The sequence below is a fragment of the Ziziphus jujuba genome, chromosome 12 (genome assembly GCF_031755915.1).
Source record: "Ziziphus jujuba cultivar Dongzao chromosome 12, ASM3175591v1".
Classification (NCBI taxonomy): Eukaryota; Viridiplantae; Streptophyta; class Magnoliopsida; order Rosales; family Rhamnaceae; genus Ziziphus; species Ziziphus jujuba.
In genome coordinates, this window is record NC_083390.1 from 21,977,309 (window position 1) to 21,992,452 (window position 15,144).

Sequence of the window (15,144 nt, forward strand, 5' to 3'; positions counted from 1 at the left end):
TATATATTTTTTTTTTTTTCGAGGATTTTTTCGGTTGTAATTTTTTTTTTTTAGGGTTTTAATCACTCTATTTTGCTCACCTTTTGTACCAATCTTCATTAATAAAAGCTTGCCTCTCTTTGCCCGTGGTTTTTTTCCCGTCAAGGGTTTTCCATGTAAATCTGTATGTTCTATTTTATTCTTCTATTACTATTGTTTTATTTTATTTTTCGTAACACACACTGTGATAGAGACTATGAAAGAAAAAACTGCCATTTTGGAGATCAACCAGGATGAACAAATCGTAACTGTTTTCCGAACAGATATGTTGTATGATGGCTGTCCTGATCATAGATTTTTCAATACCATTGTCTGCGACAAGATCTTCAAAAGTGCTTCCAATAATGTGCAAAGCTCACTTACTTATATAACTGCTTCTCTCCCATTCCATGTGATCAGATGCCTCCGAACACTACTTGTACCAAAAATCACAGGGCCAGCTCACACCTGTAGGATCTGATGGAATCCAATCAGACTTATAAATTCAACCACTCCTGCACTAATAGAATTGACATTCCATTTCTGTCGAAGTATCTTCGAGATCCACATTCAAAGTCAATGACAGCAAAAGATGTTGTAAAGGAAGGTTTTGAGCTGAGATACAAGTTTGATACTCATGAAGCTTGTTTGGAGTGCTTGAATTCTAACGGGAAATGTGGACATAATGTATTTAGAGAGAAATTTGTATGTTTCTTCCAACAAGGTATGTATTTGAATATGCCTTTTATGTACTAATTAGTTATTACCTGATTCAAACTTTCATAGTACTAAGAGGATCTTGTAAGCATTCTGTTTAAATCTAGCCATAGCAAACTCAATTTTTAATTTTGATTTAATTTCCCTAGGGATAATATAAACTTTATACATGAAAACTTCACTTTCTGGTGTTTGTTTACTGAATTTTTTACAATAATGTTGAATCAGTCAATTTGGAGCAAACGTAAGTAGAATTATTTGAGCACGTACATAGCAATTTTCACTTAATCCATAGAGTAGTTTTTCCAAGTCAAGAGCTAGACATTGAGTCGGCTCCATTCCAAACTTCAAAGATGCAATTATCAAGTTTAGAAACCCATCTGCTCACAACTCTTAACAACATTTCTTGACAATAATGTTTCCAAAACCTTCACACAGTAGCCATAATTTTCCAACATTCCCCATGGATAATCCTCTGCATCCTCACATTTTTTTTTTTCCTCCTACGAAACATAGTTGAAGCCTCCTACAAAACATAGTTGAAGCTGTACTGCAAGATCCATATTACCAATATTGCAGCATCCCAAGAACTTCCAGACCAGCAAAAAGACTACTGCGGGTGCCCTGGGTTCGAGCTCTCTTGCAATGAAAATGGCCACCCAATTCTCAATCTCTCCAATGGCGTTTACTTAGTCCACCAAATCTCCTATGAAAGGCAGTCCCCTTTTCGTGTCAAATGCTGCACTTTCTCATGATTTAAGACCGCCTAGTACATGTATTTGTAATTCAACTAACCCAAGAAAAGAAAGATTAAAAGGGGAGAGAATATGTAATACATTGTCATTTCATAATTCTAATACGTGTCAGATTCCCCTAAAAGCAATGAACTTTCCAAATAAGTAAATGAACCTCGAACCCTAATATGTTTATCAACCCTGGTGTCAACCTTTCTAATATTCTGCTTCTTAAAATCATATACAGCGAATCAAAAAACAGAATCTTAAATTGTTCAAGCAATAATACTTAAAGACTAAAACTTCACCATTTAATCCAGTTGTTAGAGGCCAAGCAAGCTGTAATGGTATTACCACAGATAATTGTCTCTCCCACATCAACTCACCGCTATTTTATTTCTTCATCACCCATGTATCTATTGCGCATGATTCGTTTCCATTTTTTCGGCCATTTCAAGCATCAGATATATATAGAACAAAAGAGTTTTTGAGTGACCCGATGGAGATAATGATTTTATTATCATCACATACAGGCAAACTTTGTTTTTGAAATAGTTTCATCACAAAAATCAAACCACATAATTAATCTTGGACTAGCACGGTATCTCCTAAATGGTATCCAGTAGAAAGCTCCATTGAAATAAGTGCGGCAGCAAGGCAACCTAGGAGGAAATTTAGAGGCATGAACCACTTGTATCACTCTCGGCAGCAAGGCAACCTAGGAGGAAATTTAGAGGCATGAACCACTTGTACCACTCTCCATGAATTAGTCTTGAGAGACTAAAGTTGATTTTTAAGTTTGTATCACTTTCCATTAAAAAAAGCTTGTTTCTTTTTAAGTTTTACGGGGACCATATGAAACATCTTGTAGTCATTTGTTTGTCTATCAAAACCAAATGCAGAAGCATAAAAATTATGTTCAATCCCATCATGATCGTCTTCAAAGTGGTGGAATGTGTCTGGAAGTTTCTTCAATGCCCATATGGAAGCGTTCCATATATACGTGGAGGGAAATTGTTTAAGATCTCTACACAGGAACCAACCAAGAGAGAGTCGTGGATTGGAAATTCCAATTGTTTTGAAAAATTAAATCCCTTTTCTAAGTGCGAGATGTTGTGGAATTCATGATGGTTGAGTAAGTATCCATTACAATGGCGCACCAATCGGCATGCATGGAAATAGAACTAGGATTCATGATGATTGCATACCAAGTTTTACATACGAATCTAAGATTGACAATACTTTTCATCAGAAGTCTACAAGAAAATATGTTCTAGGAGCTCTTTGGGTAAATGATACAACCTTGTTTTCCGCCTATATCGTCACATTATATACATATTTTATACCGGTTTCCTTTAATGATCTTCTATAGAGAGTGTATGTGCCGGCTGAGATACCTATAGACAGAAGTACTGTAGTACTAGCGAGGGCTGAGATTCATATTAGATTGGAATTGCACGAATTTATATAGTAAGTGTAACAAAGATTTATTTTCCTAAATCAACTCACAGTCATTAATTTAAAATTGTTTTTTAATAGAATTTCGAACTAATTATTAGGACTCTATTATTCAAGGAGTTTATCTTATTATAAATACCATTCCTATTCAATATAATCTAGTTCATCCTCTTTTGACGTGTAAAAGGACAAAAATACCCTTAAATATTGGTGAAACTAAAAGAAAAACAATTAAGAATATTGTCAATACCTGTGGAGATGTAGTTGCATCATTTGATAAAATAAGCGTATAAAAAATTATAAGCTTTTAAATTGGTTGGAATTTAAAATAACAAATTTGATTTATTGTGTGTATATATATATATATATATATTTCTTCAAAAGATATTTAATTTATAATAAACCAAATCCATATTTACTACATGGTAAAGTTGACTATGAGCTGGAGGTATAGGTTTGCTCTAGATTATATACACTCCATGCACGAGTCAGATGGACCAGAAAGAAACTAAGCCAATCGAAACTTGCTGTGCAAGGAAAAGGTGTGGGAAAGCTTTAAAGCGTGTACAAGTGCAATAAGAAAGAAGAGGCAACATATATTCAAACTTCTTCAAACATGTGTGTCATAGATGTCAATCATTTTCATGGTACTGAATTAAGAGATTAATCCCCGAAAAATGTCATGGATTACAATTTACAGGGACAAAGTCTACAAGGTTGACAAAAATTTAATAAAGTATTTCCACAATTTTAATTTTGTTTCTTTTTTCCTTCTTTTCTTGCTTGTCTAGCATATGAAAACACAATTTTTGCATATTTTATTTCTTAGATTTAATTAATGAATTCAATTCCTTCGTCAAAGATAATTCTGCTTTACAGTTTTAATTGTGTATATAATTTATGAAATGGACTTAGAAATTAGTAACTAAGAATATTATAACACAATTTCCTCGAAAAATAATCCCGAGTTTGGATCCTTGTAACCCCCCAATATGTTCTCAAAGGTTGCCTGCTGAACTTCCGTCTAAGCAAGTTGTGAATGTGATTTATTTCCATTGCTGTGTTATATTTCTCCTTTGCGAGCCCCGTTCGAATCAGCATGTCCTTTCTACATAGTCCAACCTTTTCGTGTTGAAAACATGGGCATGATTCTCAGTAATTTTAGTAACACCCTACGATTAATCTTCGTAGTATGTATTGTATTTAAGAACGGGATGATACAACCTACACGGTTGGTTGAAAATTACAGTACAAATTTACGAATATGGACTTGAATTTAAGTTTATTTGAAATGCCAAGGACAACAAAAGCATTAATCCACCGACAATATTAAATTTATAATATATATATATATATATAAAGTTGATTACGGCCCCTGCGGTGCAGTAATTTTGCTTCAAACTAAAGACTTACTAAACATGAATTAGCCCAAGTCAAAGATATAATCATACAACAGACCAAAGATTCCAGTTCTGCAATTACAAATCTTTGCCGTGTTTTCGCACTTCCAAAAAGAAATAATAAAAATTAACTAGTCCTGCCGCCCATATTCTTCTTGCTCACTGTTAAGACCCCTTTTTAACAATGTCATATCTTCGATACATACAAACACACCCACAGTTTCAAAATCCCCTAAAAAATGAATCAAAACCTCTTCTTCTTCTTCTTCTTATTCTCCCCATGGATATTGAACCTCTCCATGTTCACTTTTTTCCTCTTATTTTCAGACATTAATGGAGCTGTAAATCCATCTTACCAAGCATGCAGCAGCATTCCCAGAACTTGTGGTGACAACCAAACCATAAGCTTCCCTTTTTATATTCAATCCCAGCAAGAAAGCTTCTGTGGGTACCCTGGTTTCGAGCTCTCTTGCAATGGAAATGGCCACCCAATTCTCAACCTCTCCAATGACAATTACATCATTCACCAGTTCTCATACCAAAACCAGTTCCTTCTCGTCTCAAACGCCGCGTTTTCAAACCCACCAGAATCATGTATTCCTCCTCTCCAAAACTTAACGCTTGCCAGTGAAATGCTCGAGCTTCCAAAACAAAACCAAGTCTTTTTGCTCTACAATTGCCGCCCACCTAGAGTTCCAAAGTACGAAGTCGGTTGCTCTTCTAAAAACCAAAGCAATTGGGTTCTCGGTTTGTCTGGGAATGACAGTGAGCGAGTGGGAAACTTGTCTAGAAGCTGTGGAGATGGGATGAAGTTGGTGGTGGCGCCAGTGAAGGAGGAATATGTTAATGGAAATGAGAGCGGTACTGGCATAAGAGAAGGAGTGAGCAGAGGGTTGGAGCTGAAATGGAAAGTGAATTACGATTGTAAACGTTGCGAGAAAAGTGGGGGAATATGTGGATTCAATTCCTCCATTTCCCTTTACCAATGCTACTGCAAAGATAGGCCTCACCGTGTGCGTTGTCATTATGACAATGGTCTCCCTCTCCCTCTCTCTCTCTCTCTCTCTCTCTCTCTATATATATATATATATATAATATATTATAGGCTTTGTAACAAAGTCTTGCATATTTGCTGTTCTGTATTAATGTTCATTTGGTACTTTTTTTCTGAGTTTGTCCTGATGAAATTGTCGCTTTGCAGGGAAAGGAAAGTCAGCTGTGACAGCAATAGTAGGTAAGATATATACAACTGCTTTAGTTTCTTGTGACTTGTCGTTAAATCATTAGGAGGCCCTGGATTAGATTTTTCCTAGATGCATATGTAAGAAAACAGAGTAAAATATCTTACAATTAACGTTTGACTAGCTTCAAACCCACGTGCGTAAGCTCTGCAATTTCTTGTGATATGTTTGTTAAATTAACGTTGTTTCAATTTTATACTAGCCCAAGTGGTTTCGTTTGGTGGTAAGGAGGCCATGGATTTGATTTTCGTAGATGCATATATAAGGAAACAGAGTACCATACTCATACATATTAATCTTGGACTAGCTTTCAAAGTTCATACCCACATGCCATTACTATTGCTCTCTCAGCTTAAAGCTCAATCAACATAGAATATGACTTCTCAAAATCCTGTTAAAGTTCAGTAAATTGGGTACATAAAAAGATAATCTTTAAATAATGCAACAAAACTGAAAGTTGAAGGACATGATTTTCTCTAATTACTAGAAACATAAATGTATATTTTCAAAACTTGCAAAATAGAGAGAATACCAGTGTAATTTATCCTAATAATGATAATAGTTTTTAGTACTGAAAACCTAAAACGTAGCTCAAGCATATGATGGAGTTTTTGACTCATATAACTTTGTGTTTCCTTTTCTTTTTTTTACAGCCTCAACAGTCGCAGGAATAGCGGCTCTAGTTGTAATTGTAATTTGCTGCATAAGGAAAATCAAATTTTATAATAAACCCATATTCTTTTGGAAGAAACAGAACCAAACGGATCGAAATGTTGAGGCTTTTCTAAGGACTTATGGACCTGTTCAAGTAAGAAGATACAGTTATTTGGATGTGAAGAAAATGACCAACTCCTTCAAAGAAACATTAGGCCATGGTGGCTATGGTGGCGTATACAAAGGATACTTAAAAGATGGCAGTCCTGTTGCAGTGAAGCTATTGATGGAATCAAAAGGAAATGGAGAAGAATTTGTCAACGAGGTGTCAAGCATTAGCAGAACTTCTCATGTTAACATTGTCAGTTTGTTAGGTTACTGTTACGAAAGTCGAAAGAGGGCTCTCATCTATGAGTTTATGCCTAATGGATCTCTTGAAAAATATATATTCAACAATAATCATCCGTTGGAATGGGAAACACTCTTTCGAATTTCACTTGGCATTGCTCGAGGACTAGAATACTTACATCGTGGTTGTAACACACCAATTCTGCATTTTGACATAAAGCCGCATAATATTCTTCTTGATGAAGACTTCTCACCAAAAATTGCTGATTTTGGTCTTGCTAGAGTATGTACAAGAAAAGAGAGTATGATATCAATTTCGAATGCAAGAGGGACTGCTGGATATATTGCTCCTGAAGTATTTTGTAAAAATTTTGGAGGGGTCTCACACAAATCCGATGTGTATAGTTATGGAATGATGGTTTTGGATATGGTTGGCGGAAGAGAGAATGTTAATGTTGGAGTTGAACATCAAACTAGTGAACTATACTTTCCACGCTGGATTTACAAGCGGCTTGAGTTAGAAGAAGAACTTGGATTACAGAGAATTATGAATGAAGTGGAAAGAATTCAAGTCAAGAAGATGATAATAGTGAGTTTATGGTGTATACAGACTGACCCTTCACATCGACCAGCAATGAGAGAAGTCATAGAAATGTTGGAAGGGAGTCTTGATTCCTTGCAAATGCCACCCAAGCCATTCTCGTCTTCTTCTTCAGCATCACCATCTAACTCTTCTACTTTCTTTGCATAAATGAAAATTTTATATACAGGTTAAGGTGATGAACTGACTCTGATTGGCAGATGGTTTATTTTTTTATTTCAATCATATTTAAAGAATTTTGATACGAAAATACAGAATTGTAATACAAAATATAGAATTGTAATACAAATACAGAACTGTAACATGAAAAGCAATCAGATGGAACATAAAGAAATCAAGCTGCCAAACTTGACCGAAGAAAAAAAGACCAAAAAACATTAGCAAAAAACAGGTGCAAGAAGAATGAAGATGCAACATTGGATATGAAAATCAACTGTGACAAAAAGTATGTAATGGACGTAAATCGTGGTTACAGCCTGACTAGATGATTTTGGTTTTATACCTAGCAAAATTTGCAGCCTTTGTTGACCAGAAAAAAAAAGGTCCACAAGCTGCGAAAATCCAAAAAAGGAATGAGCTTTTAATCTCCATCATCATACGACAACTGTCAGATCTTATAAATAAAAAATCAATTACACTTGTTTGAAGCTCAAGTAAATTTTATAAGCTCAAATTTCAAATATTGGTACAAAACTGACAGTATCTGCAGCCTAAACTACAAAACTCTCAGTTGATGACAATTCTTCGTACTCAGTATGTATTGCAACATTCAGTATGGCCGAAAGTTCCTAGCAGTTCGCAGCTGTTGTTTTCGCTTTTTGTCCTGCTCAAGTTTGCTTTGCAGCATCATAATCTCTGCAAGTAAATATTCAGTTTTCAAAAACATGCTCTAGCATTTTCGTATAGAGTAGTAACATTGGATAGCGAATGGATATATACTATATTTTATACCATTCCTCTAAGCTTCTTTTCTTTGGAACCTGTAGAAATTCAGCCCAACTCTATTCTGCTTCTTTTTTTTTCATCTTGTCCTCTACAACAGCCTGGGAAACACAGCCTACAGTAATTCCACTTGCAGCATCTGTAGTCTTTTTCCGTCCTTTATGATGGGTAACAACAGTCCATTCCCCTTCTGCTGCACAGGCTTCTCTTTCTTTTCTTTCCTGCACATGCCAAACGAGGAAGAATGAGAACCTAAGGATGAGCTACATGAACTCGGGATGAATGCACTATAGTATACACAAAGAACTGTTTTTACATACTTCATTTAATGGAAAAACTGGCGTGAAAGGTGCATATAAATAATGTCTAACACACCCAAGATCATGGATCAATGAATAAGCATATTCTGTAGAGAGACCGGGACATATGTAACACATTGAAATATGTGGTTAAACTTCTGCCAGAAAGATAGAAACGAAAATCTAAATTGAAGGCTGTTGTAAGTAAATTGGTAGAACAAGCACACCATACAGTCCACCATACAGTCCGTCAAGTTTTCTCATACAAAGCAATGATTGAGAAGAAAAAAATATCTTTAGTTTATGGTCAGATAATGAACGTGCATGTATGTGATGTGAGAATGCTTGAAGGGCCATGCCCTGAGAGTGAAGGTGAATTTAAAAATAACTAAGAATCACAGAAGGACAGGTACCTGTTCCAAATATTCCTCATGAGCAGTTCAAAACTCATCTATCATTTGTTGCAGTATCTCAAGCCATTGTCTACTTTGATAGAATTCCGCAACCCATTCTGTATTTCATAGAACCCTTAATAAAGAAAATAAATACTAAAGGGTGCCCATCAATTTGTCAAAAAAAGAACATGCGCTTATATTAAACAGCAAACAGAAAATTAATATTACAGATGTTGTTCACGAAAGAAGATGCTAGTAAACTACAATAGAGATAAATAGTGGTAATACAGTTTAACTGAACCAGGTTTCACACAAACCATAAAAAGAAGGCATGCTAAGCTACACAGTACAGCAAAAGATTTGAACTACAGTTACCATAACAAAGTGCAAGCATCGAAAAACAACTAGATTTAACCATGTACAGTTTTAGCAGGCAGATAATATGGCCCAAATATTTGATTTCCACATACTTTTGAGTGGATTTTCCCCTTTAAGTTGCATACACAAAGAAGTATACATATTGAGTAATTCATACTTTTCATTCCTTTTGAGCAGTCCTCATCCCCCGAAGAGATAAGATAAATGCCTTTCTTATTGGATCCTCCTTCCTCATGCAACTTCTCAACCTCTTTTGATGGATCATGTTCCCTCTTTTTCTTTTTCTTTTTCATTTTCTTAGGTTCCTTTGACTTGCCTGCATAAAAAAATTTTGTTTAATTGCTCTAACTAGCTCTGAGCAAATGAACATTGATATCGCTCCAAACTTAATTTCATCTTTCATTCCTTTCAAGCAGTACTCATCTGCTGAAGAGACATTCAAAACCTCATCCTGATACAGCTTCTCCTCCATTGTCCAGCAAATTCAGATCCTCCTTAACTGAATTCTGTTCCTTCAGCATTTTCTGATCTTTCTTTGACTTAGCTATAGGAAAAGGAATACCTGATGAAAAGCAATTCTTTAAGTACAGATGTAAATAATGTCATCAGGCATAACCAGGATCTCGAAATACATAATCTTTCTATCAAGTACATACAGGCTTTGCTCTGCGACATGGCCATCCAATTAAGTATAAGATGCCTGGTCTCTGACTCCAACATTTAATGAAATAATGAGCTTTGACCCATTTGATTGGCAGGACAGAATTATATACCTAAATGCTAGGCAGCATCAATCCCCTTTTTTTTAAAAAAGAAAGACCTTGTTCAAGAATAAAGAGTAATGACATCAGGTAGCATATTAGAAAAATAAAGCACAATTTGGCCTGGGATGGAAAGCTTTAATCATCCCCTAACAAACCCATACACTAAATGCACAAGTATTTTTAGAACAAACATAATTGTAGACACCAGTTCTCCATGAAAAATTAACACTTAAGTTGTGTAGATCAATAGTAAGAAAACAGTATTTACATCCAATAATGCTACAAATTACAAAACTATAAAAATACCTTTTTTTTTTTTTTTTTTTTTTTTTTTTTGGGTCAAAACCATCACCTGTCTTGGTATTAAGCAGATCACTCTCTAGCCAACCAAAGCAATGCCATTTTCAACACTCCTGAAATTTTTTATCCTGGGGTGATTTTTTTCCCTTTCTAGTTTCTTGCTGTTCTTATTGAATTATCAGCTGAAACAACCAAATCAATCCTATATAAATAAGAGAAGATTGTTCTAAATATATAGGCATCCTACCAAACCGCTTAACAAGTAAAAAACCGCTATTGCCTTAAGTACCAATAGAAACAAGTTTGTCATTGACAAAATTCTTGTCCTTCTCCCTTTTTCTTTTCATCTTCTCTGTAGGTCGTTTCTTTATAATCTAGACATTTGTATTTCACTTTTTACCTGGCCCAAAAAATAATAATAATAATAATAATAAAGTACAAGGGCTAATCTTCTAACCATAAATTGTCTTGGCAGAGAATACAAGCATTTTTTAATCGCTATAATTAGCCCACACTCTCTTTCTCTCTTTTTTTGTTTTTTATTGGAGAAGATACAACCCTTAAAGTCTCTCTTCTTCTCTCTGTTTTTGCTTTTGATTGGAGAAGATACATAGAAGCGTAAGTATAAACCAAATAGACCCAGAAACCATTTCACAACATGAAAGTTGCAACCAAACTAAACAAAACTGAAAAAAGCACAGAAAAGCATCTAAACGACAAACCCTTTTCCACAGGTTCCACACTTCTGACGGTAAGCTTGTTATTCTTCAAGTCCTTGTTTCCCATCTTGTTGTCTCCACGACACTTCTTTGGACTGTTTATGAAAAAGCAGAGTAGCTACTTCATCAATTTCTCAGGAATTCAATTCAAACAATATGACAGAGCGGAACAAATAAGCAAGCTTACGCAGCTGCGCAAGACTATAGCTTCTATATGGGTCCACTCCACAAGGCGTAGAAGAAGAAGTCCGAAGGGAAAGCGGGTCGGGTGCCAAGTCGTCTCTTTCGAGCCGATTAATGCAAAGCAAGCCTCTCTTCGGATTAGAACGATAGTCTATAGCTCACCATGAACGACAGAGGAAGATAGAACATCAGACGTAGAAGATAGAAACAGAAACGTTCATCTCTGAATTTGATTGACTGAGGCCCAAGATGCAGAAGCTGGCTGAGTTATGTCACTCTGAACTAAAAATGGGTTTAGAAGTTTTAATTGGTCTTAAGAATTTCGTAGACGAAACAAATAAACAAACCAGGCCCATTTGATTATGATTTGGGCCGAGTTTGCAAGGATTTCGACTGTTTCTCTTCTCTTAAAAGTTTAAAAACAAAGTAAAATAAAATAATAATTTTATAAAAGTTAAAAGTGACAAGACTATTTAAAAGCAAATTAAAGCATTTCATATCCCTTTCCCTATGAACCAATGATATAGGATCATTTTATTTAAAAATATTTTTAAAAAATACAATAAATTTAAATGAAAAAAATTATTTACTTTTTAAATTGAAATGAGATTCTATCAAATGAAAAAAATAAATAAATAAAAAAGGATTTCCATGCAATTAGAACAATTAAATCATACAGCTTTTTTGGTTGCTTCTAAAGTTGTTTTCTTGTTTATTTTACAATATTTTTCGAGTTGTGAAAGTCTTGCGTTAACAAACATGAAAATAGGTTTATGCTGGATTCAAAATCGGTCCTTTTCAATGATCATCCAACAGAAAGTTTTTAAAGTTTATCTATTATCTAGCATAATTTAACAACAAAAATTAGATTTTATTAAATGCGCAAAGGCCCAAAAATGCATTTTTGGACTTGAATTTGGATTATTGTAAGGATTGATTGCACCCTTCATTGGCTGAAACTTTTGAGGCAACAGTCCAATCCCTATAATTTAAAAGAGGGTCCTGCTTAGAAAATGTAAAATTCAATGAGAATTGGAAATTTTCGTGGGATAGTAACATATTTTTGTGTTGGAATATTTTTCAAAAAGGGAAAAATGTAGACTATAGAATATTTAATTCTCACGGGATGAAAAAGTAAGGGGGAAGTCTCTAGCAAAAAAAATAACAGAAGGGAAGTCCATCCCATAAAAATGTGATTCTAATACTTTTTGAGAACTGATTTTAATTTATTAAAGACAAATCTATTCTCAATTTCAAAACATGATTTAATAAGTTGTAAATCTCCCATTGCTATCCAGACTCTACAGAAATAAATTCGCAAAAATTATTCTTGGAAACTAATTTTCAAGAATTATAGTCCTTTAATAAACTCAATATTTTTTTGTTTGTGTTTTAATTTTTTTTATTTTTTCCTTCTACATTTTCACATGTAACAAAGCATTAGAGGGGGGTTAAAAAAAACAAAAAAAAAAAATCGCCTCTTAATGTTGGATATCATGTGCTTGCCACGACAGCTTAAAAATCAGTAAGCCTTGTCAGCATTAGTTTTCGTTCTGTTGTAACCAGACGTGCAAAGCTTATAGTTAGGTTGTAACAGGTATTGTCCTTGTAATTACTTGATATAAATGGAGTTGGCATCTACATGGTGAAGCTAACGGGAATCTTCCAGGAAAACAATTTTCTCTCCCTTAGTTTCTTTTTCTCTCACTTTCAATTTTTTTCCGTCGCTTATTCTCTCTCTCTCTCTCTCTCTCTCTCTTTTTTTTTTTTTTTTTTTTTTTTTTTGGTGGTTAAGAATCCTCCACTTATTCTTGCACCCAAACAAAGGGTAAAGACTTGGCGACATTAATCAATATAGTCTTCGAAGTTACTCCCATTCCAAAGCCATTCATTATTTGAATTTGAAAAACATTCAATTGCTAGTCAACCGGGTCAGTTAAAGGCAGAACTCAGAAAAAGAAAGTGAGATAAAATTTGTTCAATTCGCTTGGCACCCACATCTAGTAAGTTCTTTCTCTTTATATATTTCAATTCCGTATTGGTCGTCTCTTCCACCCAATATCAACACCCAGATGAGGCTGCATAAGCTGTTCTACCTGGAAAAATTCATCCAAGTTAGCGTCCTCACTTTTTCTTTCACCCTCCCAGCAGAGTCAGTTGTACCACAAGACTCAAGATATGAAGACTGTAAACCCAGAAACTGCGGTAGTGGCCCCGAGATACGCTACCCGTTTTACATCCATGAGGGCAGAGTAGACTTTTGTGGTCAGCCAGGCTTCAAGGTTGTGTGCGTGGAAAACAAACCTATGTATTGGACATCAACAGGCCCCTACATCATCAATGATATATCATATGAAAACCAGTCAATGCGTGTGGTTGCTGCAGAGCATCTGAATGCTACTTGCTTTGCTCCTTCTCACAAATTCTCAATTGGGCACTTCTCTCCCTTCAGTTATATTTCCAAACACGCTTATCTTCAGTTCTTTTACGGATGCAACAGATCATTTTCACTTTTTGGTTCGGAGACATTTTTGGTTTCTTGTGCCTCCAATTCGAGTTATCATTCCTTTGTTACTTTAGTGCCTAAGTTTGTGAAGGTAGAGAGCTGCATGGCTGATGCTTATGTATCTGTTGATTTGGAGGAAGACCAATCTAATCAAACCATAAAAACTGTGGACTATGTTCAGTTGTTGAAGAACGGATTTACCTTAGAATGGTATGGAGAAGCATGTGGGAAGTATTGTACAGAAAGCGGTGGTCGATGTGGACATGAAAATGGAATTAGTGTATGTTATTGCCGTGATGGAACCCAACCAGCAGATTGCAGAAAAGGTAATTGGTTAGTTCAATATTTTTTTTTTCCCTTTAGATTTAGGGCAAGTATAATTATCTGCATTACTATGATTATTGATTAGTCTAATTGATCATCGATTAAGGTAATTAGTTTAGTTTTTTTTCTCTAGATTTAGGGTAAGTATAATTATATGCATATGCACTACTAGGATTATTAATTAGTCTAATTGATCATCTATAATTAACTTGAAAACCTCATAATTTCAATATTTCTTTTATATTTTTTTTAACATTTTTTTTATGAAATAAATATTTTGGTTCGAAATTAAAATGAAGGATGAACAAGAAAAACTCAACACGACAGAATATTTTATTTAGACATTTTCAAATTTACATTAATTTTAATTTAATTTTTAAAATTTTAAAAATTACAATTGATATTTTTATAAAAATTATTGATAAATTTATTTTGAAGAATGTAAATAAAATAATAAAATAATAAAATTGTTTGAAATCTGAATGGAAATAAATAATATTTTTAAAATCTCATATATTAAATTAAAATTAATGTAAATTTGAAAAGGTATAGATGAGATATTCTCAAAAATTAATACTAATTAAACAAGAAGTAAAAATGGTTGCTGATGCAAAGAATGCCAAAAACTTAAAAAGAGATTATAAGAGCCTCCCGTGAGTTTCCACGTCATGTCCAAGAACCATCCCATGTCTCGGAAGACTTTTATTTTATTATAATTATTTATTATATATTTTTTTAAAAAGACTCCTAAAAGACTTTTTTTGGTAAACAAAGACTCTTAGAAGAAGACACATGAATCATTAAAATCCATTTGTCTACTATTGGAGACTACATATAATATGGTCACAGTTGGGTCAACTGCAGTTCACCGTACTGTATAACACGATCCTAGTCGTCATAAAATCGTTTTCTTGTTTTGTGTCTAATCAAGCTTTTTATTTTTGAAAATTCAAAAACTTAAATTGATATTAATGTAAATTTCAAAGAGTTTAAATAAAATATTTCTAAAACTTTATATTAATTAAACAAGAAGTAAAGATGGTTGCTAATGCAAAGAATATTAAAAACTAAAAAGAGATTATAAGAGCTTCCAGTGAGTTTCCACGTCATGTCCAAGAACTATCCTTGTCCCTTGGAAGATTTTTATTTTATTATACTTATTT

The 15,144-nt window shown here is 34.2% G+C and overlaps 1 protein-coding gene and 1 pseudogene across 1 annotated transcript; one reads left to right on the top strand and one right to left on the bottom strand.

The window, feature by feature from the left end:
• The first annotated feature begins 4,279 nt into the window (after positions 1-4,279).
• On the top strand, positions 4,280-7,495 carry LOC112493224 (LEAF RUST 10 DISEASE-RESISTANCE LOCUS RECEPTOR-LIKE PROTEIN KINASE-like 2.1). Its single transcript, XM_025078540.3, has 3 exons — positions 4,280-5,362; positions 5,529-5,561; positions 6,222-7,495. Exons 1-3 carry the CDS (start codon positions 4,567-4,569, stop codon positions 7,319-7,321), a joined length of 1,929 nt encoding a protein of 642 aa, XP_024934308.3. The 5' UTR covers positions 4,280-4,566; the 3' UTR covers positions 7,322-7,495.
• A 272-nt stretch (positions 7,496-7,767) lies between these two features.
• LOC107429392 (uncharacterized) lies at positions 7,768-11,443 on the bottom strand (annotated as a pseudogene).
• Between the last annotated feature and the right edge of the window lie 3,701 nt (positions 11,444-15,144).